Here is a 20,644-nt window from a genome sequence, read left to right on the forward strand (position 1 = left end):
AATACACAATAATGAGCGAACCCGTATAGCCACCGGTACGTGCGTACGATACAATGTGATACATCCTCATACAGGTTCAGAGACACTTGACCCCCACACCAACTTTATCGAAGAGGGGATACTGTTACATCTGTTGGTGTTTGAAGGTGTGAAAAGATGATTCAAGACCGGGTTGCTCTTGATTCAGGACACACAACATTGCGAGAGTTGATTTCTACACACAGTCGTCACTGTGCCATTCGCTCCCTCTATCACACCGCTAACACGCCGACGTATAATGTACCCTAACCCTGTTACGATTGGCTCTTGAGTATTTCTGTATCCACTAAGCTTACACCCAAACGCTTCCCTGCTAACAACCATCGCTACTACGGCGCGTCGTCCAGCAACAACGAACTAGGTGATGGCCCGTTCATCTAGCCACGGCGGAGGGACGAATTTCTTGACCTTGGAGCAGCCCGTCCACGTTTCCCCCTAATGTCTTTGTGAGCAAAGACTCATTTTGAGGCTGAGCGATTAACCAATCGTTGCCAACACACCACTATCGTACGTACGTACGTGCGTCATGTCATGGAGATTGTTCCTGCGGTTGACTCTCGTGATACTGTGACTCTTGTGGGTCTCTCCCTTTTGTGAGCGCAGGCTCTTCCGTTGGAGATATGATCGTCGTGGGTCACTGGTTGCTGTGCGCCACGCGCACCTCTGGTGGCCCAGCTGCTCCTACCATCGCCATCCCCATAGTGGAGATGTGCGTTTACCTAAGAACCAGTGGTTTAGTTTTTACCTACACACCACTGCTGGCTGTTACAGGCCAGTCGTAGAACCATTCATTGTTCATTGGATGGACCACCTTCTGGAGGGCATGTCAACATTTCTGTCTTGAGAAATGCTGCCTGGATGTTTTTGGATGGGTGTTGGCTATTTGGTGTTCATCGGTTGCCACCCTGCTACACTGCTGAGAGTGACTAATTTGGCCCTTCCCCTCCTCTCCTGCGCTCACATACGGCACCACCCTCCCCACATTCAGTAGTCTTTTCAGACGTAGAAACCGGTCTTTGATCATATATATGCTTGAGTCATACCCACGGCTTTGGACGGCCCTCTTAAATGGGAACATATTGTTGCAGTGATGTTTTCTCTGCTCTGTGTCTCCTTTTTTTGCTGCTTTTGGTTGCCTCTCTTCTCATTCTCTCATTCTCAGGCCCAGTGCGCCGGGTAACCTTCACATGCGTCGAAATTTAAGATACTTGGGTCTGCATCAAAAAAAGAGAACAGGATAACCAGAGAAGCACGCCAAAAAAAGTTAGAGGCAAACGCAGCACAGCTTTCCAGCAGCTAAACACACCACCACCACATTCACGTTGCAACCGAAGCATGGAATCTACCCCACGGGCGCCCATGAGTTGGAACAAGCGTGACGACCGGGATACGAGAGATCCTCCAGATGACCGTGATCGCAGTCACTGGAGACCCCGAAGTGAGCAAAGCAACAGAGGAGCAGGAAGCTCGCGAAACGACAAGTCCATAAGAGGAGGACGAGGTGGCCGAGGAGGAGGATCTCGCAACAACAGCAGCAGAGGAGGTGGATTCAGAGATGACCATTTTGGTGGAAGCAGAGATGCGCCTCCCCCACCTCCTCCACGAGAACATGGTGATACGTACCGAGACGATGGCCCTGATCTCTTTAGTGATGGAGCCTGGAGTGGAGGTCGTTCGACCTGGCAGGATCCTCCTCTTCGAAAAGACTCCTACTCGGGTGATAAGCCCTGGGATCGACTGTCTTCTCGCTACGACAATCGACCTGATGATACACCGCCTCGCCAACAGCGTTCAACAGGAGGAAGACGACCTGGAGCGGACAACAAGGACTGGCCGGATAGATCTCGAGGCGACAGATCGTGGCAGAACAGCAGCAGCAACGCGCCATGGCAACAAAACAAGGGTCGAGATGACAGAAGAGACGGTTCAAGCTATAGACCAGACAGTGATCGATACGACAGGGATAGAGACATCAGGGATCGGGACAACAGGGGTAGAGACAGCGGGGATGGACGGGGTAACAGAGAAAATAGAGACAGAGAAACAACCCCTCTGTACCGTGATAGAAGAGTCTCTGGCCCACCACCTTCTCTTCCATCAACACCTTCTCGTGCGTCCTCTACAGGTCCTGTTCCCCCGTCTTCGGCTCCTCGACCAGGCCAGCGTCGACCTCTTCCCGACCAGGTCACTTTTGCATCACAGTCTGACAGCGGACCCACCTCCTCGGCTAAGCGGAAACGCAAGAAGGCAGGTGCCAGCACCACGGCACTCACAGACTCCAACATTCACAACCCCAACAACCCCAACTACATTGGGTACACAAAAAAGGAAGCTCGAGAACGCGAGCGCAAGAAGCAGGAGACTGAAGAATTGGACCCCAGCCGGTCGGGATCGGTGGGTGATATTTCTCTGGACAGCTCAAGTCTAGGAAACGGGGGAGGTGCATCGAGTGAGGCGTCTGTGGCTTCACGTGACGGAAGCAGAGATGGACGAAAACGGCTCAACCCTACGTTCAGTGATTCTTCCGAGTCTCGAAGCCGGTCTGACTTTCAAAATAAGAGACCGAAACGAGAAGCTTCTACAGGACCGCAGTTTGATGATGACGTACCCTGTTATGGTGATGATGAACCTGGTGAGCCTGTTGTTGCAACCACTCCTGTGGACACAACAAAGCCACGAGTCACCCAACATACCCTTACCAGCAGTATCTTCGAACGTGTTACACAAGTGGGAGAAGGTACGTATGGTAAGGTGTACAAGGCTGTCAACCAGGTCAGTGGTACCACCTCAGCTCTCAAGCGGCTGCGTCTGGAAACTGAGCGTGAAGGATTTCCAGTCACAGCTCTTCGAGAAATCAAGCTGCTACAATCTCTTCGCCATGACAATATCATTTCTCTCAAGGAGATGATGGTGGAGGAGAATGGCGTATTTATGATTTTTGGCTACATGAGTCATGATCTGAGTGGTATTCTTGCTCAGCCCAACGTGAGGCTTGAAGAGGGACACATCAAATTCTTGTTTCATCAAATTCTGTCTGGCTTGACATACATTCATCAGCGAGGAATTTTGCATCGTGATATCAAGGGTTCGAATATTCTGGTGGATGGAGATGGAAACCTCAAGCTAGCTGATTTCGGTTTGTCTCGAACCATCGACCCTTCCAACAAGAGAGCCCGATACTCAAACCGAGTCATCACTCTATGGTACAGACCTCCCGAGCTTCTTTTTGGGGCTACTCTCTACGATGGAGCAGTGGACAACTGGGGGGCTGGATGTCTGCTGGTCGAGCTGTACTCTCGACTGGCTGTGTTCCGAGGAGCAGACGAAATTAACCAACTGGATTGCATTTTCGACATCATGGGTACCCCAACCAACGAGTACTGGCCTGATCTGGAGTCGTTGCCGTGGTTTGAGATGCTCAAGTTCAACTACAAGAAGCCCAGCAAGTTCCTGCAGATGTATGACCAGGTTTGCAGTAAACCTGCTCTAAAGCTTGCGTCCAAGCTGCTGGAAATGAACCCCGCATACCGGATGACATCACAGGAGGCCATGAATAGCGACTACTTCAACGTGGAGCCCAAGGCTGAGCGCCCTCTTGTTCTGAGAGAGCTGGTGGGCGAGTGGCACGAGTTTGATGCAAAGAAGCTGCGACGAGCTAAACGAAAAGAGGAGGATCTTCGTCGAGGCAAGGAGCGTCGAGAACGAAAAGAGGCGGAGGCTAGGGCTAAAGCCGAGGGACGGCCTGAGGAAAAGCCTGAAGGATTGGCCACCGGCGGGGGACTTGCTGTTGGTACTTCCGGTCAAGAGAAAGTGACTGCGGAAAACACTACCGAGGCTAACGCCGAACCTCCGTCTGCTCCGGGTTCTTCCCGGGAACCTACTTGTACCACGGCGCCTCCCAGTGTGCACCCCTCCACAACAGACACAGACACGGCATGATAAGAATTGATCATACCAAGATAATACAAGTTTCGTGCTGTACAGCATGTATGTACTGTACGACACGTCCATCATATAAATTAATCAATCTATGCATTATTTACTACTCCATAACTGTTTTGTTGCGTACAATGTACTGTATGCACTGTACCGGTCATTTGGAGAGCGTCAACCAATCGTCACCAAACTCGTCAAAATCAAATTTTGGCCTGGTTCTTGGTCCAGATTGCTCGACCGGCTCGGGATCCGTTGGGTCGACCGAGCTCCTTGGAAATCCACTCGCCAGTTTCAGCCAGTAGATCCAGGTTGACACCAGTGTCGTAGCCACTTCCATGCAGGGCATAGACCACATCTTCAGTGGCAACATTGCCAGTAGCTCCCTTTGCGTAGGGACAGCCTCCAAGACCAGCTACAGAGGCGTCAACCACACGAACCCCCATATCGACTGCCTTCATGACGTTGGCAACACCCTGGCCGTAAGTGTCGTGGGCGTGAATAGCCAGCATCTCAGCGGGCACCCGTCGCATCACCTGATCCAACATCATCTCAATGGTTCCGGGAGTTCCAACACCGATAGTGTCACCTAGAGATACCTCGTAACATCCCAGATCAATGAGTCTCTGAGCTAGCTCTGCCACACGTGCGGGTTCTGTGGGACCGTCATAGGGACATCCAATGACGGTAGACAGGTAGCCTCGGACCTTGACTGGGTGGCCAGCGTTACGGGCCAGTTTCAGAACTTCCTCGAATCGCTCAAAGCTCTCATCAACAGTGCAGTTTGTATTCTTTTTAGCGAAGCCATCGGAAGAAGCAGCAAAGATGGCCACCTCCTTGGCTCCGAGCTCCAATGCCTTCTGCATGCCCTTGGCATTAGGGGTCAGCACTGGGAAGTCGACAGTGGTTCCTCCATGGGTCTGGTTGCAGTGTTTCAGAATGGCTTCATTATCTGCCATGGCAGGGACCCACTTGGGCGACACAAACGAGGTCACCTCCACAGTCTGAAGGCCGGTAGCTACCAGCCGGTCAATCAGAGAAGTCTTAGTTTCGGTGGAAGGGATCTTCTTTTCGTTTTGAAGACCGTCTCGAGGCGCAACCTCGACGATTCGAACAAACGCGTTGGAGTGGTGCTGGAGACGGGCAAGTGTTCTTCGCATTGTGTGTTTAGCAGTCGTTAGGATCGATAGTCTGAATCATCTTGCAAACAGGATCGGCTATCGAATTTATACTTTGAATTCTGTGGGTCACCTTCGGCGCACTGTCGGAGTATGTGAAGTGTCGCTGGGTCCGGAACCTTATTCGACTGCTCTCTATAATGAAGCAAGCAGATACACTGATATCTGGAGAGCGCAAGCCATTATTATATATTTACCGTACAAAAGTCGGCTTTATGAAGGTTCTAGAACAGTCTTGTCTCGGCTAGGCAGAACCCAGGCTGCAAAACAGCCAGTATTAGTGAGTACAAACTGTACGAGTAAATACAATAACCGCCTGCACGTGCTGTATTTTGCTCAGTCGTCTATTAAATGATAATTTACAATGCATTTATAACACCTTCTAAACCTCCTCCTCCAGCTTGGCAAGAGCCTCCTGGTATCCGTCGTTATGGGAACTGTTGATATGAGTGGCATCCACCTCCTGGGTTCGACCCACAAACTCGCCAATCTCCCGGAACCACTTGGCTTCTCCAGAGCCAGTGAGGAAGGTGTATGCGTTACCTTCTCTGCCTGCTCGGGCAGTTCGACCCACTCGATGCACATACTCTCGCTTTCCACTAGGGATATCGTAGTTGATCACATTATCCACCACGAAATCGATACCTCGAGAAACCAAATCGGTACAGACCAGAAAGTCGATCTTGCCATCAATAAACTGCTTCATGGACCGTCGTCGGTGCACAGAAGAAGTCTCGGCAGAAACAGCCGCTATCTTCCAATCCTTGTGGAAAATGTCCGCGTCCATAATCTCCATCATGCGAGCCACACGAGCAGCAGTTTCGGAACTCTTAGTGAACACCACGCCTCTGTTGATATCTCTCTGCACTAGCAGCTCGCACAGCATAAGAGGCTTCTCGGCAGCAGACACGTGGGTGACAATCTCTGTAAGACTCTTGGGAATAGAGTAGCTGTCAGAACTACCAATGACAAAAACGCCAGGATTGTGGATGTCCATGGATGCAATGTGTTCGGGGTTGGCTGTGAGGGTGGCTGAGAAAATAAGTGTTTGCATGTTTCGAACGTAGTGCTCAGTGAGGTTGGTCTTACCAGCCTGGGCCCGCTGCTGGTTGTTCTGCAACACAGAGGCCCAGTCGTAGTAGTCCTGGCCAAGCAGACGATCGGCCTCGTCAACCACCAGAAATTCGATGTAAGAGAAGAGCTCGGGGTTCTCCTTCACTTGCTCCACAAGTCGACCAGGGGCTGCCACAACGATATCGGCAGTCTCCAGAACAGCCCGTTCACGTTTGGTGCTTCGGTCGTTTCGAAGAGCCACAACAGACAAAGAAGATCCCTTGGATAGGTTTTCAAGCACGTCTCGGACTTGCATGACCAGGGGCTTTGTAGGGAGTACAACCACAGCTCTGATTCGAGGAACAATACGGTCTCGGAGCTTCTCGATAATGGGGATTCCGTAAGTGGCGGTCTTACCGGAACCGGTGGATGCAGAAACAAGAAGATCGGGCTTTCGATCGGGGGCAAGGAGCTTTTGCTGGGCCAGAAGCCAAGGAATGACTGCCTTCTGCACAGAAAATGCCTTTGTGTATCCTAAAGTGTCCAGGTTCTTCATCATATTTTTGCTCAGATCAAACTCATCAAATGATCCAACATCGTCAATTTCCACATAAGTAGCATTTCGCAAAATGGGCTGTGTCTGAAGTTGGGTCTTTCGAGAGATGGTTGCACTCTCATCGGGTTTATCCTCATAGATTTCAGTCTGGGGAAGCTCCTCGAAGCCCTTAGCTCGAATGGTTCCCTTAGCAAGCTTGATTTTGTTGTTGCCAGAAATCTTGATAGGCGCCAGATCATCTTCACTATCAGAGTCCTCCTCGCCCATATGCTGTTCTCGCTTTCGCTTTCGCTCTAGAGCCTTTTCCTCCGCTCGCTTGGCCAGGTTGGCGGCTTCCTGCTTCTTCTTTCGCTTCTGGTCGGCTGTAAGGTTCTCATCTTCGCTCTCCTCCTCGTCCTTGACCTCCACGGGCTTCTTGGCCTCCTCAGCCTCATCCATGGAGTCGTCCCCAGACTCCTCCTCATATTCCACCTCAGAGTGCTCGTCAGCATTGGTTTCAGGCTTGCTTTCCTCCTCCTCGTGTTTGACCTTCTTGAATGGTACAGGCGACGCCTGTCCGCCCTGGGTAGGGTCAAATCGACGAACTCCAGTGAACATGGTGATGTGTGTTTCGTGGTGTGCTGCAGGCTCGAAATAAATTTATTTGTATGTAGGCCTAAGATTTTCATGCACGAGTATCAAATAGAGTTTAGGTGTAGTAAGCGTTTTTACATCACCCTTTTTGCACTTCAGACCACTCCGAAAATGCTGCCAACACGGGTTCTTTGTCGTTCCGCCTGGAAATGTGAGTATTTCATTTGGTGAACCGAGTGCAGGGAAGAAGATTTTTGCCACTCGTTTTCACCATACTCGCGTGATTCGCCTGTACTTCGTTGCAATACGAGTGACACCACAGGCACAAAGGTATTGGCGATTGTCAAACCGGAAATTGATTGGTTGGACCGGGTGATAACACGGGCCAGTCAGGTTGTTGCCTCTCGATTCGTCGTCAGAACACCTCTCAGCTCTCGCGACTACGCACAGAATCTGCTAGTTGTTCTCCATTGACCAGATCAACACATCGCCAAATCAAGACATGACACACATCCTCCAAAGCTAACACAGGCCCTCACATTGTCCCTATCGACCTGAAGCCATGGGCTACAAAGAAGCAGCCTATCCAGACCGATAAGCGAGCCGCAACCATCATCCCCCAGTTTGTTGGTGTGACCTTCCACGTCCACAACGGTAAGGAGTACGTTCCTGTCAACGTCACCCAGGATATGGTCGGAACCAAGCTTGGCGAGTACGCTTACACTCGAAAGCCCTTCCGATACCGACAGACCAAGAACTAATTTGTATATAGCCAAGATTCATGCCTCAGAAGCTGTACATACTGTACTGTAGCTTTACAGTGCCTGAAGAGCCACCTGACTTCACCTACAAGTAGCTATTCACATGGTGATACGCTAAAGTCTTTGTATCTATCCATAGATACAGCGACTTTTTCCACCCAATACGTAAGATGGGAATTTTGAGCCAGGATAATAAATCTCGCATCTTGGCTCTAAGAGTAATTGAACTTTTAGTTAGATTTTTAGTTGATACCGTAAAACATTAGTGGAACTTATCGGTGGGGGTAGTATGTACACTACACATCCACTGAATACTCGTGCTACATTCTTCAAGTCACATTGCCAAAGTTACTGTTTATAAATATACATGCCTACATTCGATTTCCACGGGAGTCGACATTTTTGAGTCGGTATTCTCGTAGCTCGCCGGTTCGGTCCACCTGCGAGCCATTGCCCCATCCTCTTAGACGGATAACCATGCAAGTGGCATTGTCCGAGCCACCCAAAGCCGCTGCGTACTCAACCACCTCCTGGGCAGCCTGCTGTGGCGATCCTCGTCCAGAACCGCTACTGTTGGCGGTAATGGTTACCAGGTCCACGATCTCTTGATCAGACACGTCGCCAGAAACTCCGTCGGAAACCAGCACCAGGAACTGTTCGTCCTGGAGTGCAACCTCTCGCACGTCGGGCTCGGCACTCACACCCTTGGCCTTCATAAGTGTGTCTCCAAAGGCTCGGGTGTTGGCAAAGACACCGAACCGCTCCTCGCCGAAGGAGTCCATGAAGAATGAAGATGCAAATCGACGCAGACGATCGGCCTCGGTGGGAGCGCTGGGATGGTGGTCGATGGTAAGAGGTGTGGCCTCTCCTTTGGCATCACAGATGATGCATCGAGTGTCTCCGACATGGGCCACTACTAGAGAGAGGTCGTTCTCTGGGTCAAACATGTTATCCTCAGCCCCCGGCGGTAGGGGACCGGCCTCTGAATGGGCCACATGGCGACAATACAAGAACACCGATGTGCATGTACTTCCTCCTTTACCTTCAAAATCGTAGTCGGCCTCCAGGAACGCCAACGGTAGTCGTAACTGGAAGTCGTCGTAGGGGCTCATTCTACCCCGGTATTTGTCCATCTGCTTCCATCGGCGCCAGTAGCCTCCAAACCGCTCCTTGTACTTGGTGGTAATGTCGTCGGCGTCGTTGAGGTCAGCCTTCTCGACATAGGTGGCCAGTTTGTCCTTAAGAAACTCGGAGCACTCGTCGGATCCGTGGCCATCGTAGACGGCAAAGTTGAAGACCTGACGCTCGGCAGACATGCCCTTTCGCAGAGATCGAGGCGCAAAAGTGCTGCCTCGAGGTAGTTTCAATACGGAGGCGCTGTAGCGGTCTTCGTTGTAGGGTCTGTTGACTCGGCTTGTGTAGTGTCCAATGAAGCCCGGAAGCGAAAGCAGGTTTATGCGGCCCGCCACGTCGCCCTGGCGATAGTGAAAGTAGTTGCTGACGTGTCTCGAGAATATACGGGGCAATGGCGCCCCAATTGTGGCTCCTCGTCGAGGCACCATTGTATGGATAGATGTTTAGGACAGGTCCCAACGAAGTTAAACAATCCCCGCATGGGCCAAGACGGAGGTGAAACCCTCAATATTAGCAAGCCTTAGGGGGTACATGGGGTCTTGTTGGGCGGGGCAAAAGGGTTTTTGAGCGGTATTTCTGTCCACTATGAAGTGAAGCCGTCATATCCCCCTGGTTACATCCCCTCGTGTAGCTATAGCTGTGTACTTGATATATGTTCCTGCACATTTTTCCGACATTAACAGCAAACCATATCCTCAAATTTGTATGACAAGCAACGGATAAACCCAACCTCCATGCCCACACGTTGAGTCAACTGAGTCACGCTTACAGAGCTCCACGAAAATGAACCCATGGAGCTGACTAATGAAAAATGGCTTAACTTTGGGGCTGTCATAACCACCAAACATTGGACAGGAGGGAGAAAAAAAATACATCTATTGACTAAAACATGCGAAAACCGCTGACCCACAAGCGTCACGCATACATATGTTATATTTAATGTTTAGTCGCGTGAGGGTGGATCAGCTCATCTCGGCCCTTGGATCCTCCTTCAAGACTCCAGTTCTAAAGTCCTCCAGCATCGCGTAATGCATTAATACGAACGCCGAGTATCACTCTAAGCAGCGTACTTTTTGACCTGCTCGGCCACCCGCTTATCGTACTCCTCCTTGTTCTTCTGGAAGGCGGCAAATGCATCGTTCTGGGCGGGAGAGTGGGGGTTGGGGTTGTTCATGAGCTCCTGGATACCCATGACAATCTCAGACAGCGTGATGGAAGGTCGCCAGTCCTCCTCCTCGTTCAGAATTGACAGACAGACGGTGCCCGAGGGGTAGACGTTGGGGTGATAGAACCCAGCATCAAATCGGCATCGTGGGGGTTTGGTCGGGTAGTCTTTGGGGAAGGTGATGAGCATGGGGTATGTGGCACCGGCCCAGGCGGTTCCTTCCTTTCCGGGGATGCCGGCGTTCCAGTTAGTGAGATCCAGGTTTCCGTTCTGGTCCTTGGCGGGCTTAGCAAAGAAGCCAAACGGATGTGACTTTCGCCAGGTTTTCCTGAGTTAGTTAAAACGGGGCGTCTAGGTGAATAAAGATTGGTCTTTGTAACTCACCGCTCTTCCATGAGTCGCTTCTGCATCAACGAGTCTTCCGACATTTTTGCTGGTTGTGTCTTGTGTGTGGTGTGTGTGGAGAATGCGATGTGATGATGTCTCCTAAAGAGGTTTTGTTTGTGGCCGACTATCTCCATAGTAACGTAGCTAACTTTCAGCACTCGGTTCGAGTCCTATGTGGGTATGGAAGTGAGGTGTTTTTATTATTCACGTGGGAGAGTCCAATCATAGAATTATTTACTTCATTTGGCGTATATTCTACGGAAAACCTACGCCCAAGATATTTGTTGGTGGTTTGGCTGGATTACTGACTTTCAATATTACTAAGCGTCAAGCCTCTCCCAGAAGGATCTACACCTATCAGAGCTCATTTAATGAAGATGTGGAACAAGTACGAGTACAAAAAATTGTCCTAACTAAGAGACCTTCTTGAAGCATCTTTTTCATTCATGATCCTTTGCATTCCGAGACCCCCTTGTTCCAAAGACACAAATTTGCACACTCAAGGGCCCTCTTTCTACAGCGAGACAGCTTGACTGACACTTGCCCCACGCCCCTAACCCGTACCCCACACACACGTTTGTGCCAAAAAATAGAAGCCAGAAGAGGAGGAAGTGGAGGAAGAATTTTCCATTGAATATTCCGTGGTATTAATTACCACTACTTCATTAATTACACCTGTCTCACCTCCTTGGTCCAAATCTAACCACTCAGACGGCTGATGATCATAGACTCCCCCTGCACACCCCACCTTGTGAAAGAAACTAAGTTGACCAACACCTTGATTTCCATCGTGTTCGCTTCTTAACCACACCCCCACACAGTTCACACCCACAAAAACAATGTCACACGAAGAAGATCTTGATGACCTCGATGACTTTCTCGACGAGTTCGACGAGCAGGTGCTGAGCAAGCCTCCTGGAGCTCAGAAGGATGCTACCCCTACTACATCTACTGCTCCTACCACTGCCGAGGCTAAGCCTGATGCCACTAAGAAGAGCACCGAAACTTCCGGGACCGATTCAAAGACTGAGGGAGCCGATACTGCTGACAAGAATGCGGCCACTGACTCTGCGGAGGCCGGTGCGGAGAAGGTTTCTCTGCCCAACCTCGAGGATCAGCTCGCTGGGCTCAAGATGGACGACTTCCTTAAGGACATCGAGGCAGACCCCGAGTCCAAGGCCCAGTTTGAGTCTCTGCTCAAGGAGATCAACAACGTTACCAGCGCCACCGCATCCGAAAAGGCCCAGCAGCCCAAGTCATTCAAAGAGACCATTTCCGCCACTGCTGACCGTTTGAACCAGAGTAACCAGGAGATGGGGGACATGCCCCTTGGTGACGACATGCTCGCTGGCCTCATGGAGCAGCTGTCGGGTGCTGGAGGCTTTGGAGAGGGCGGGGAAGGCGACTTTGGAGATATGTTAGGAGGAATCATGCGTCAGCTGGCCTCCAAGGAGGTTCTGTACCAGCCGTTGAAGGAGATGCACGACAACTACCCTAAGTGGTGGGACGAGCACGGATCCAAGGTGACCGAGGAGAAGGAGCGAGACCGACTTAAGCTGCAGCAGGACATTGTTGGCAAAATCTGTGCCAAGTTTGAGGACCCCTCTTACTCTGACGACTCCGAAGCCGACCGAGCCGTCATCACCCAGCTGATGGACGAGATGCAGGAGACCGGTGCTCCTCCGGATGAGATCATGTCCAATGTTGCCGACGGTAGCATTCCTGGCGGTCTCGATGGTCTTGGACTGGGAGGTCTTGGTGGCGGTAAGATGCCCGAGATGCCCGAGAACATGCCCGAGTGCAACCAGCAGTAAGTGATAGATTATATAGGCGAGTGATGAAGGACACGAGACTGAGTCGTCTCAATTGATGTTTATATTTTATATCTACTGTAGCAACGAGACCGAAATGATTGTACCAGCAACGGTACACTAAGACAGTAGCCGCCTTGTTTAAGTAATAGGCTCACCGTTTTCTAATTAAGCAGAACAATATTTATTGTGCACACGAAGAAGTACAGTAGTGTGGGTGTGTAAATGTGTGTTGCTTCAGAGGTAAAGCCAATCCTCCGACAATAGCCAATATCTTCATTGTATCTGCCCTTTCAACTTCAAGCGCTGTGTTCACAGACTCATATGATAATATCTTGTGTGTCTCTTTGCCATGCCGTAGACACAACTCAAATGTCCCACTACACCCAGATACGTTATCAACCTTAGCTTCGTATAATCACGACGACACCATGGGTGAGTATCAAGGGACACCGACAAATTGAATCAGACCCATAAACAACATCGCCAATGCCACGTTTGCCCCTCTAACACAGACAAGGATATTCATAAGGGATTATCCGACCGGCTGTACGACAAGCGAAAGGCTGCAGCCCTGGAGCTGGAGCGCGTCATTCGAAAGAGTCTGGCCGATGAAGACCGAGACCGAATTCGAGCAATTCTCGATACCCTTTGTCGAGAGTTTGCCTACGCGGTCCACCACCCCAACGCCCGAAACGGAGGTCTGATTGGTCTCGCAGCTGCTACGATTGCTCTGGGCCAGGTCGAAGTGGCTACCTACCTCGATGACATTATTCATCCTGTTCTGGCTTGTTTTGGAGATCAGGACGCAAGAGTGCGCTACTTTGCCTGTGAATCCATGTACAACATTGCCAAGGTGGCCAAGGGCGAGATTCTCATCTACTTCAACGAAATCTTCGACGTGCTGTGTAGACTAAGTGCCGACTCGGACCAGAGCGTGCGGTCTGGAGCAGAGTTGCTCGACCGGCTCGTCAAGGACATTGTGTCTGAAAAGGCAGCCACTTACGTGTCTCTGATCAACCCCAACCGTTCCAGAGTACCTGATCTGGCCCCCAACCCGGACCCCACAAAACCCACGATTGCTGCAGATACCCTACCTGCATCGCCTCTGGTGACTGAGGGTGACAAGGTACCCGCCTTCTCACTCGCCAAGTTCATTCCGCTGCTTCAGGAGCGAATCTACGTCATTGATCCGTCTACTAGAATGTTTCTGGTGCTTTGGATTGGTGTACTAGACTCCATTCCAGACCTTGAACTGGTCACTTACCTGCCAAACTTCCTGGCTGGCTTTATGCTTTTCCTCTCAGATCCTTCCAAGGAGGTACGAAATGCCTCCAAGAACGTCTTGGATGGGTTTCTGCAGGAAATCAAACGTATCCACGACATCAAAGAGACCCTGGCCGCCCAGAGGGCTATCCGAAAGAGCGACGATAAGTCAGACAACTCTCCCCTTGAGGAAGACATGTACATCCCCGGACAAGACACTGTCATTGACTATCCCCGAATCGTTGAGACGTTGCTGACCCACCTCACATCCGATCCCGACATCCAGATCGCCGTGCTTATCTGGATCGAATCGTTACTGGATATTTCGCCAATGTCTCTTCTTCAGTATGCACCCAAACTGCTGTCTGTTCTCTTGCCCACTATGGCCAATGATGACGTCGATCTCAAGAGTGAAGCGGAGCGAGTCAACGCAAAACTGCAGAAGCTGATTCTGTCTCTCGATGACGACGCGAACATTGATTACTCGGCAATGGTCAACGCTCTGACTCTCCATTTCCTTAATGAACAAGAACAGACCCGTGAAGCTGCTCTTGAATGGCTTATTATGCTGCACAGAAAGGCCCCCACAAAGACTCTCAATGATGGTACTTTCCCCGCCCTGCTCAAGACTCTCTCTGACCCAAGTGAGCTTGTCATCACCAAAGATTTGCAGCTGTTAGCCCAGATTTCCCATTCTTCGGACGACAGTTATTTTTCTTTTTTCATGACCAACCTGGTTCAGCTGTTTTCCACCGACAGACGGCTGCTAGAAACCCGAGGCAATCTCATCATCCGCCAGCTGTGTGTTTCTCTCAACCCTGAGCGCATCTACCGTGCTCTGGCTGAAATTCTAGAGAAGGATGAAGATAAGGAATTTGCCTGTATCATGGTTCAGAATCTCGGAAGCAACCTCATCATAGCTCCTGAAATGGCAGAGCTGCGACAACGACTGCGAAAAGCAGCAGCCTCCGACACGCTCTTCATCACTCTGTTCAAGTGCTGGTGTCATGACGCAGTGTCTGCATTCTCTCTGTGTCTTCTCGCACAGGCTTATGAGCAAGCGTACACACTTCTCCAGCTGCTGGCTGAGTTCGACATTACGGTCAATCTCCTTGTTCAGATCGACAAGCTGATTCTGTTGCTGGAGTCGCCCGTATTCACTCATCTGCGTCTACAGCTTCTGGAGCCGGATAGATACCCTTATCTCTACAAGTGTCTGTATGGTCTGCTTATGATTCTTCCTCAGAGCACGGCCTTTAACACTCTACATAACCGGCTCAACAGTGTTTCCTCGCTGCAGGCATCGTCCCGGCCTTCTCAGACCATGCAATCGTCTTCTAGAAACGACATCAAGTGGAATGAATTGATGGACACCTTCAAACAAGTGCAGTTGGCCCACCAGAAGCTCAGACGAGAGTCCATGTCTGAGAAGTTTGTGGAGACGACTTCTTCGCCTGTTATTGTGTGTGATCACTTTGAGGGCCCTGCAGAGACTTCCTCGCCAGTAGAGAACAAGAAGAAGGGGGGCGACAAGAAGTTTGGTAAGCTGTTGAGAAGCGTTGACAGAAAGAGAAATTGAATATATTTATATGGTTGGATTTCAAAGGTCAGTGTACGCTGCCGGGTACAGTATGTACATGTACTCGTATGTACACTGTACATACTAGTACACCACCTGGTTTAACACAGGGCTGCTACAGTAGACACGAGGATGTAGAAGGTGTCATACAGTGTACGTGTGGATACTACTTTACTCGATTATGGGCAGATTTCTCGTAAAATATCACTTCAAATTTCGACTTCAAATCATCTCTTCCAGTTAAGTAACGATTGGTCAGTAGGTACTACAGTAGTCACCACACATTGGTAAATACATCATATCATAATCATTAATTTAGTTTGAGGTTAGCACGTCGGGAAGATCGTCGAGGTTGTCTTTTAGGAGGACTGGGAGCAGACTTGCGGCTACGAGCCGCTGATCTCTTGGCCTTGGCCTTGGGAGCCGGCTTAGTCACCTTATTGGCAGACTTTGCCTTTGGTGGTCGGCCACGTCGTTTGGGAAGCACAGGAGTTGGTTCGATTTCCTCTTCCTCTTCCTCTTCTTCCTCGTCGTCGTTCTCAGGCTCAGCAATCTCCTCCTGCTCCACCTTCTCCTCCTGCTCCTGCTCTTCCTCCTCGGGCTCAGACTCGGCAATCTCCAGGTGAGCTTCATCGGCTAGAAGCTCGACTTTGGGGGTGACGTACTCCTCGGGGATGGGCTCGGGTTCGAGTGACCTGAGTCGTCTAGACCGTCTGGGAGACTCCGTGTAGTTTCGAGTTCGCCGACGACGTGTAGGAGGAGGAGTAGAAGGCTCGGGGACAGATTCTTCCTTGTACTCCTCCACATATTCCTCTTCTTCGCTCTCGGTCTCCACATGGGCAACTTCTTCCTCAGATTCAGCTTCAGCCTCAGATGCGGCATCGATCTCGACTCCAGCCTCAGGCTCATCCTCGGCCTCGGTATCAGATTCGGCCTCGACTCCAACTTCCTGGTCTTCATCGTCCTTCTCCACCACCTCCTCCTCCTCCTCCTCCTCCTCAGAAACAGCCACCTCACCATCGTCACTGCTGATGTCAACAACGACTGGGACAGCTGCGACCTCTGCTTCCTCTTCGACATCACTCTCCTCCTCCTCCTCTTCATCGTCTTCTTCTTCTTCTTCGTCTTCTTCTTCTTCTTCTTCGTCTTCTTCTTCTTCTTCTTCCTCCTCCTCAGCCTCCTCAGGATCGGTGCCAGCTTCGTAGGTATTGAAGTCGATTGTGACGTGTCCACGCATTTCCACATCAGCCTCTTCCTCCTCAGATTCAGCCTCGGCTTCAACTTCAGAATCAGACTCGGCTTCGACTTGGGCACTTTCCCGAGAAACTTCAATTGCAGCCGCCTTCTCCTCCTCCTCCTCCTCCTCCTCATTGGCAATTGCAACAGGATGAACATCTTCGATCTCGGCTTCTTCGGCCTCCACATCGTTGTTATCGCCATCAGCAATTTCCTCATCATCCTCCATCACCTCGGAAGCGTCGTGAAACTCCTCAGGGGATCCAGAAACATCTAAATCAGCACCCTCAAGAACCTCAACAAACTGAGCAGCCTTGTCAGCAACATCATGGATACCATCAACAACGTTCTCCACGACGTTTTCGACCATTTCGCCAACCTTCTCGAAAATAGATCGGTCGCCGGCCTCGTCCACTTCGGCCTCCTCGCCGAGGTCCATCTCAACGTCCTCCTGCTCCTCCACGTCCTGCTCCTCCACGTCCTGCTCCTCAGCCTCCTCCTTCTCAGGCTCATCTTGTTCAGGCTCATGTTCAGACTCCTGTTCAACCTCAGTTGTGACCACAGCGTCAACATCAACAGAGGCATCACCGTCAACCTCTTCAGGCTGCTCGACAGCGTGAACAACAAACTCTTCTAGGGGGAAGACGCTCACCTCCTCGGCTTCCTCCAGAAGGGTCAGCTCGGAATGGGGAAGGGCCCGAAGAGCAGCTGTCACTCGATTGGTAACATCCTCGAGAATCATATCGTGTTCTGAAGCAATAGTCTCGTCGTCGTCGTTTTCGTCATGCTCGTGGAAAAGGTAAGAAGACACCTGAGTATCTCCAAGCTTGACGGTCAACTCCATGACACAGAGGGTATCGCTGTCATATAGGGTAGAAAGGATCATCTCAGCAGGAATCTCAACGGGCTCGTCAACAACGTGCACAATCATGTCCTCGTCGAGCTGAACATCTCGAACCTCTTCATCTTCCGCCTCTTCAACAAGAGACTCATCATGCTCGACATGAGGAATGCCACGGAGAGCAGAAGACAGCAGGTACGACACCTCCTCGGTAATAATGGTGTGTTCAGTCTCGAGCTCCTCGGCATCCTGGTCCTCGTCGTGTTCATGGATGAAATAGGCAGAGACCTCGCCATCGTCTGTCTCTACCTTGAGCTCCATAACACAGAAGTCAGAATTCTCGTATAGGGTGGAGATGACCTCAGGCTCAGCGGCTTCAGCCCCGGTCTCAAGAGCATGGTCATTCTCTTCCACGATCTCTACAACATCATCATCGGAAATAACAACGTCTTCAGTGGCTTCAGCACCGCCCTCAATCTCAGCATCGACCTCAATGACATCCTCTTCGGCAGCATTAACCGCCTCAGGAATATCTTCAGTCTCAGCCTCGGCGTCCTTCTCCTCATCCTCACCCTCATTCACAGCCTCCGCGTCCTTCTCCTCATCCTCATCCCCATTCTCATCCACATCAATCATCGAACTCTCAGCACGCTCCTGTTCCAGCTTCTGACGCTTCACCTTTTCTTCCTCAGCTAACTTGGTGTTGGCCTCAAGAATGTCAGCCGGGAACCCTCGCTTGCGGAACAAGTTCTCTCGGATCGAAGAAATGCTCTCTGAGACGTTGCTAGATGACTCATCCCAAGACCGCTTCTTGGAAACCTCTGCAGTAGATGTCTCCTCAGAAACAGGAGACTGAGAGAAAGAAGAGCCGAAGGCAAAGTTGAGGGAGAAAGTGGGAGGGACAGGGGTACTAGAAGCCCACACATCCTTCACCTCGTCAAGGGTTTGAGCCTGGGAGTATGAAAACGTGGCGGGGTTCAGAGTAACAGAGGGAACATCAGCAACTGCCGTCTCTTCGGAGGCTGTCTCAGGGGAATCCCTGGAAGGAGCTGTCTCAGGAACTTTCTCAGGAACTGTCTCAACCTTGATGTCTGTCTCCTCCTCATCAAGATCCATGGGTTCAGTCTCGGTCATGGGCTCGACTTCAGCTTGAATCTCCTCATTCACCTCAATTAGCGCAGGCTCGTGCTTCGTCTCCAGCTCGTGATAGATGTGCTCTTCGTCTTCCTCCCTCTCGACCGCAAGTCCAAGAGAAGGATCAATATGCATCTCCTCCTGATCCTCCAGATCATGCACATCCTCCACGTACTCGACTTCTGGCTGAAAATGAACACGTCCTGGCTCCTCGTCCTCGCTCAGGATCTCAATGCTCTCTTCAACTTCAACCTCAACCTCAACCTCAACTCCAACGCCAGCAGGCTCACTGGAAACCACTTGGTCTTCGTACATGTGCATGGGACGAGAATACTCTTCATCAGAGACTTCATTGTTGGAGATGTTGGGGATGGCTGCCTGGGCAATACTCTGAGTCCAGTCAATACCAACCTCCTCTTCGAATCGGCTAGCATTCTCATCCCGCTGGTACTCCTGCACATCGAACCCTTCGTCATCGTCGTCCACAGGAACGCCCTCAGCTTCCACATCCTCCACACCAGCGTAGTCCTGTGTGATTCCGTCGACATCAACCACGTCAAGGTCCTTTTCGGTGTCAAATTGGCTCGTCTCACCGATATCCCTCTCCTCCTCGTAGTCAATATCATCCACCCTGTCAGGCACCCTCACTTCCTCCTCCTCCTCCTCAGCCTCCTCCATCTCCTCATCGTCGTCATACCCATCGTACTCGTCGTATCGGCCCTCGAAATCCTCCTCCTCTTCGTCGTCATCATCTCGAGAACCCATGTACGAACTGGGAGTAGATTTAGCGTAATTTGGTCGACTGGCATAGGACTCCTGCTGAACCCTGATCATATCTTCAAACTGTTTGTCGCGAGAAGCATACTGAGGCATTTGCAGGTACTGGTGATTGACCTGATCTTCCTCCTCATCCTCCAGTTCCTCTTCTTCCTCTTCGTCCTCTTCGTCCTCCCCATGCCCCTCCTGCTGAGGTTCTTCCTCTTCATCATCAGAATCAATGATCATGACACAATCATCGTCATCTGGTTGCTGCTGAGGGGGTTGAAACTGTGTATGTTCCTCGTAACGATGCACTTGATGATCCCGCATGCGCTGCAAGTGTGCATGCATCTCCTCTTCCATATCCTCTTCCCTAATCTCATCCTCATCCTCTGTGTACTCGTCAGCATGTCCATTGTCGGTGACTGAGAACGTGAAAGGCTCAGGGGACCCTTCGACAGCCACAGTCATTTCAGTGGCTTCGGTCTCCCTCTCTCTCTGCAATGCACCAGTGAGGTTCTGACGAGGAGAACTCATGAACATTGTCTGCTGGTGGCCATTATTTGTATCACCCAGCACCTTTCCCAGCTGCTCAAACGCCGGGGAATTAATCTGAGCCGATCTGTCGGCCATTTCCTTCTCCCGCGCAATTCGCTGTTGTTCCAACTCTCGCTCTTCCTTCTCGGCAGCCTCTCTGTTTCGAGCCAGAGACTCGCGCGCCCGGTGCTTCACCGAGTCGATCCAAGAGGTCAGAGGGTCTTCGGGATCTCCGCTCACATGTTGATACGTGGCCGGAGGCAGCGACAGTCGAGAAGACCGCCGTCTGTTGCCCAAAGAAGAATACGATCTAGCAGGTCGTGGACCAAATGATTTTCGCGATGCTGGTCGAGAATGTCGCGGAGAAGATCGGGGAGAGTAAGACGTAATGTGCTGGGGCACGGAACTTGGGGTTCGGAAAGATTGGTCAGGTGATTGTGTTGGTGTCGTGACATTGAGAATGGGGTTGTCGATTGGAGGTTTCATGCGCTGCGTCGTGGTTATGGGTGTAGAGACGGCTGGTGTAGGTAAGGGAGCAGCATCGGTAGCGGCGACCGGCAATCGGGACGCCTGCTCCGAGCTCGGTTGCTCGGCTTGTCTTTTTTTGCCAAATAACCAACTGAACATGGCTGCACTGGGTTGGTACTTGTATTTCGTAGGGCAAAATGTAGTCTATTCCACTATCACAGTGTGCTCAAAATC

The 20,644-nt window shown here is 51.0% G+C and overlaps 10 protein-coding genes across 10 annotated transcripts; 5 read left to right on the forward strand and 5 right to left on the reverse strand.

The window, feature by feature from the left end:
* Positions 1–403: 403 nt before the first annotated feature.
* On the forward strand, positions 404–821 carry YALI1_B29436g (uncharacterized protein; the record flags this gene model as incomplete). The annotated part of the gene is made up of 3 exons (XM_068282147.1): positions 404–460; positions 508–598; positions 643–821. The coding sequence occupies 3 exons, from the start codon at positions 404–406 to the stop codon at positions 819–821; spliced, it is 327 nt and encodes a 108-aa protein (XP_068138248.1).
* Positions 822–1,374: 553 nt separating this feature from the next.
* Positions 1,375–3,978, forward strand: YALI1_B29446g (uncharacterized protein; the record flags this gene model as incomplete). Its single annotated transcript, XM_501225.3, has 1 exon — positions 1,375–3,978. One exon carries the CDS (start codon positions 1,375–1,377, stop codon positions 3,976–3,978), a length of 2,604 nt encoding a protein of 867 aa, XP_501225.3.
* Positions 3,979–4,175: 197 nt separating this feature from the next.
* Positions 4,176–5,132, reverse strand: YALI1_B29483g (uncharacterized protein; the record flags this gene model as incomplete). The annotated part of the gene is made up of 1 exon (XM_501226.3): positions 4,176–5,132. One exon carries the CDS (start codon positions 5,130–5,132, stop codon positions 4,176–4,178), a length of 957 nt encoding a protein of 318 aa, XP_501226.1.
* Positions 5,133–5,532: 400 nt separating this feature from the next.
* YALI1_B29505g (uncharacterized protein) lies at positions 5,533–7,356 on the reverse strand (the record flags this gene model as incomplete). Its single annotated transcript, XM_501227.3, has 1 exon — positions 5,533–7,356. One exon carries the CDS (start codon positions 7,354–7,356, stop codon positions 5,533–5,535), a length of 1,824 nt encoding a protein of 607 aa, XP_501227.1.
* A 147-nt stretch (positions 7,357–7,503) lies between these two features.
* Positions 7,504–8,093, forward strand: YALI1_B29507g (mitochondrial 37S ribosomal protein uS19m; the record flags this gene model as incomplete). The annotated part of the gene is made up of 2 exons (XM_501228.3): positions 7,504–7,543; positions 7,864–8,093. 2 exons carry the CDS (start codon positions 7,504–7,506, stop codon positions 8,091–8,093), a joined length of 270 nt encoding a protein of 89 aa, XP_501228.1.
* A 371-nt stretch (positions 8,094–8,464) lies between these two features.
* On the reverse strand, positions 8,465–9,655 carry YALI1_B29528g (uncharacterized protein; the record flags this gene model as incomplete). The annotated part of the gene is made up of 1 exon (XM_501229.3): positions 8,465–9,655. One exon carries the CDS (start codon positions 9,653–9,655, stop codon positions 8,465–8,467), a length of 1,191 nt encoding a protein of 396 aa, XP_501229.1.
* Positions 9,656–10,284: 629 nt separating this feature from the next.
* On the reverse strand, positions 10,285–10,820 carry YALI1_B29539g (uncharacterized protein; the record flags this gene model as incomplete). Its single annotated transcript, XM_501230.3, has 2 exons — positions 10,285–10,720; positions 10,777–10,820. 2 exons carry the CDS (start codon positions 10,818–10,820, stop codon positions 10,285–10,287), a joined length of 480 nt encoding a protein of 159 aa, XP_501230.1.
* Positions 10,821–11,618: 798 nt separating this feature from the next.
* YALI1_B29548g (uncharacterized protein) lies at positions 11,619–12,593 on the forward strand (the record flags this gene model as incomplete). The annotated part of the gene is made up of 1 exon (XM_501231.3): positions 11,619–12,593. The coding sequence occupies one exon, from the start codon at positions 11,619–11,621 to the stop codon at positions 12,591–12,593; it is 975 nt and encodes a 324-aa protein (XP_501231.1).
* Positions 12,594–13,021: 428 nt separating this feature from the next.
* Positions 13,022–15,435, forward strand: YALI1_B29562g (uncharacterized protein; the record flags this gene model as incomplete). The annotated part of the gene is made up of 2 exons (XM_501232.2): positions 13,022–13,025; positions 13,106–15,435. The coding sequence occupies 2 exons, from the start codon at positions 13,022–13,024 to the stop codon at positions 15,433–15,435; spliced, it is 2,334 nt and encodes a 777-aa protein (XP_501232.2).
* Positions 15,436–15,745: 310 nt separating this feature from the next.
* On the reverse strand, positions 15,746–20,569 carry YALI1_B29637g (uncharacterized protein; the record flags this gene model as incomplete). The annotated part of the gene is made up of 1 exon (XM_501233.3): positions 15,746–20,569. One exon carries the CDS (start codon positions 20,567–20,569, stop codon positions 15,746–15,748), a length of 4,824 nt encoding a protein of 1,607 aa, XP_501233.3.
* Between the last annotated feature and the right edge of the window lie 75 nt (positions 20,570–20,644).

Source organism: Yarrowia lipolytica, chromosome 1B (assembly GCF_001761485.1).
Source record: "Yarrowia lipolytica chromosome 1B, complete sequence".
Lineage (NCBI taxonomy): Eukaryota > Fungi > Ascomycota > Dipodascomycetes > Dipodascales > Yarrowia > Yarrowia lipolytica.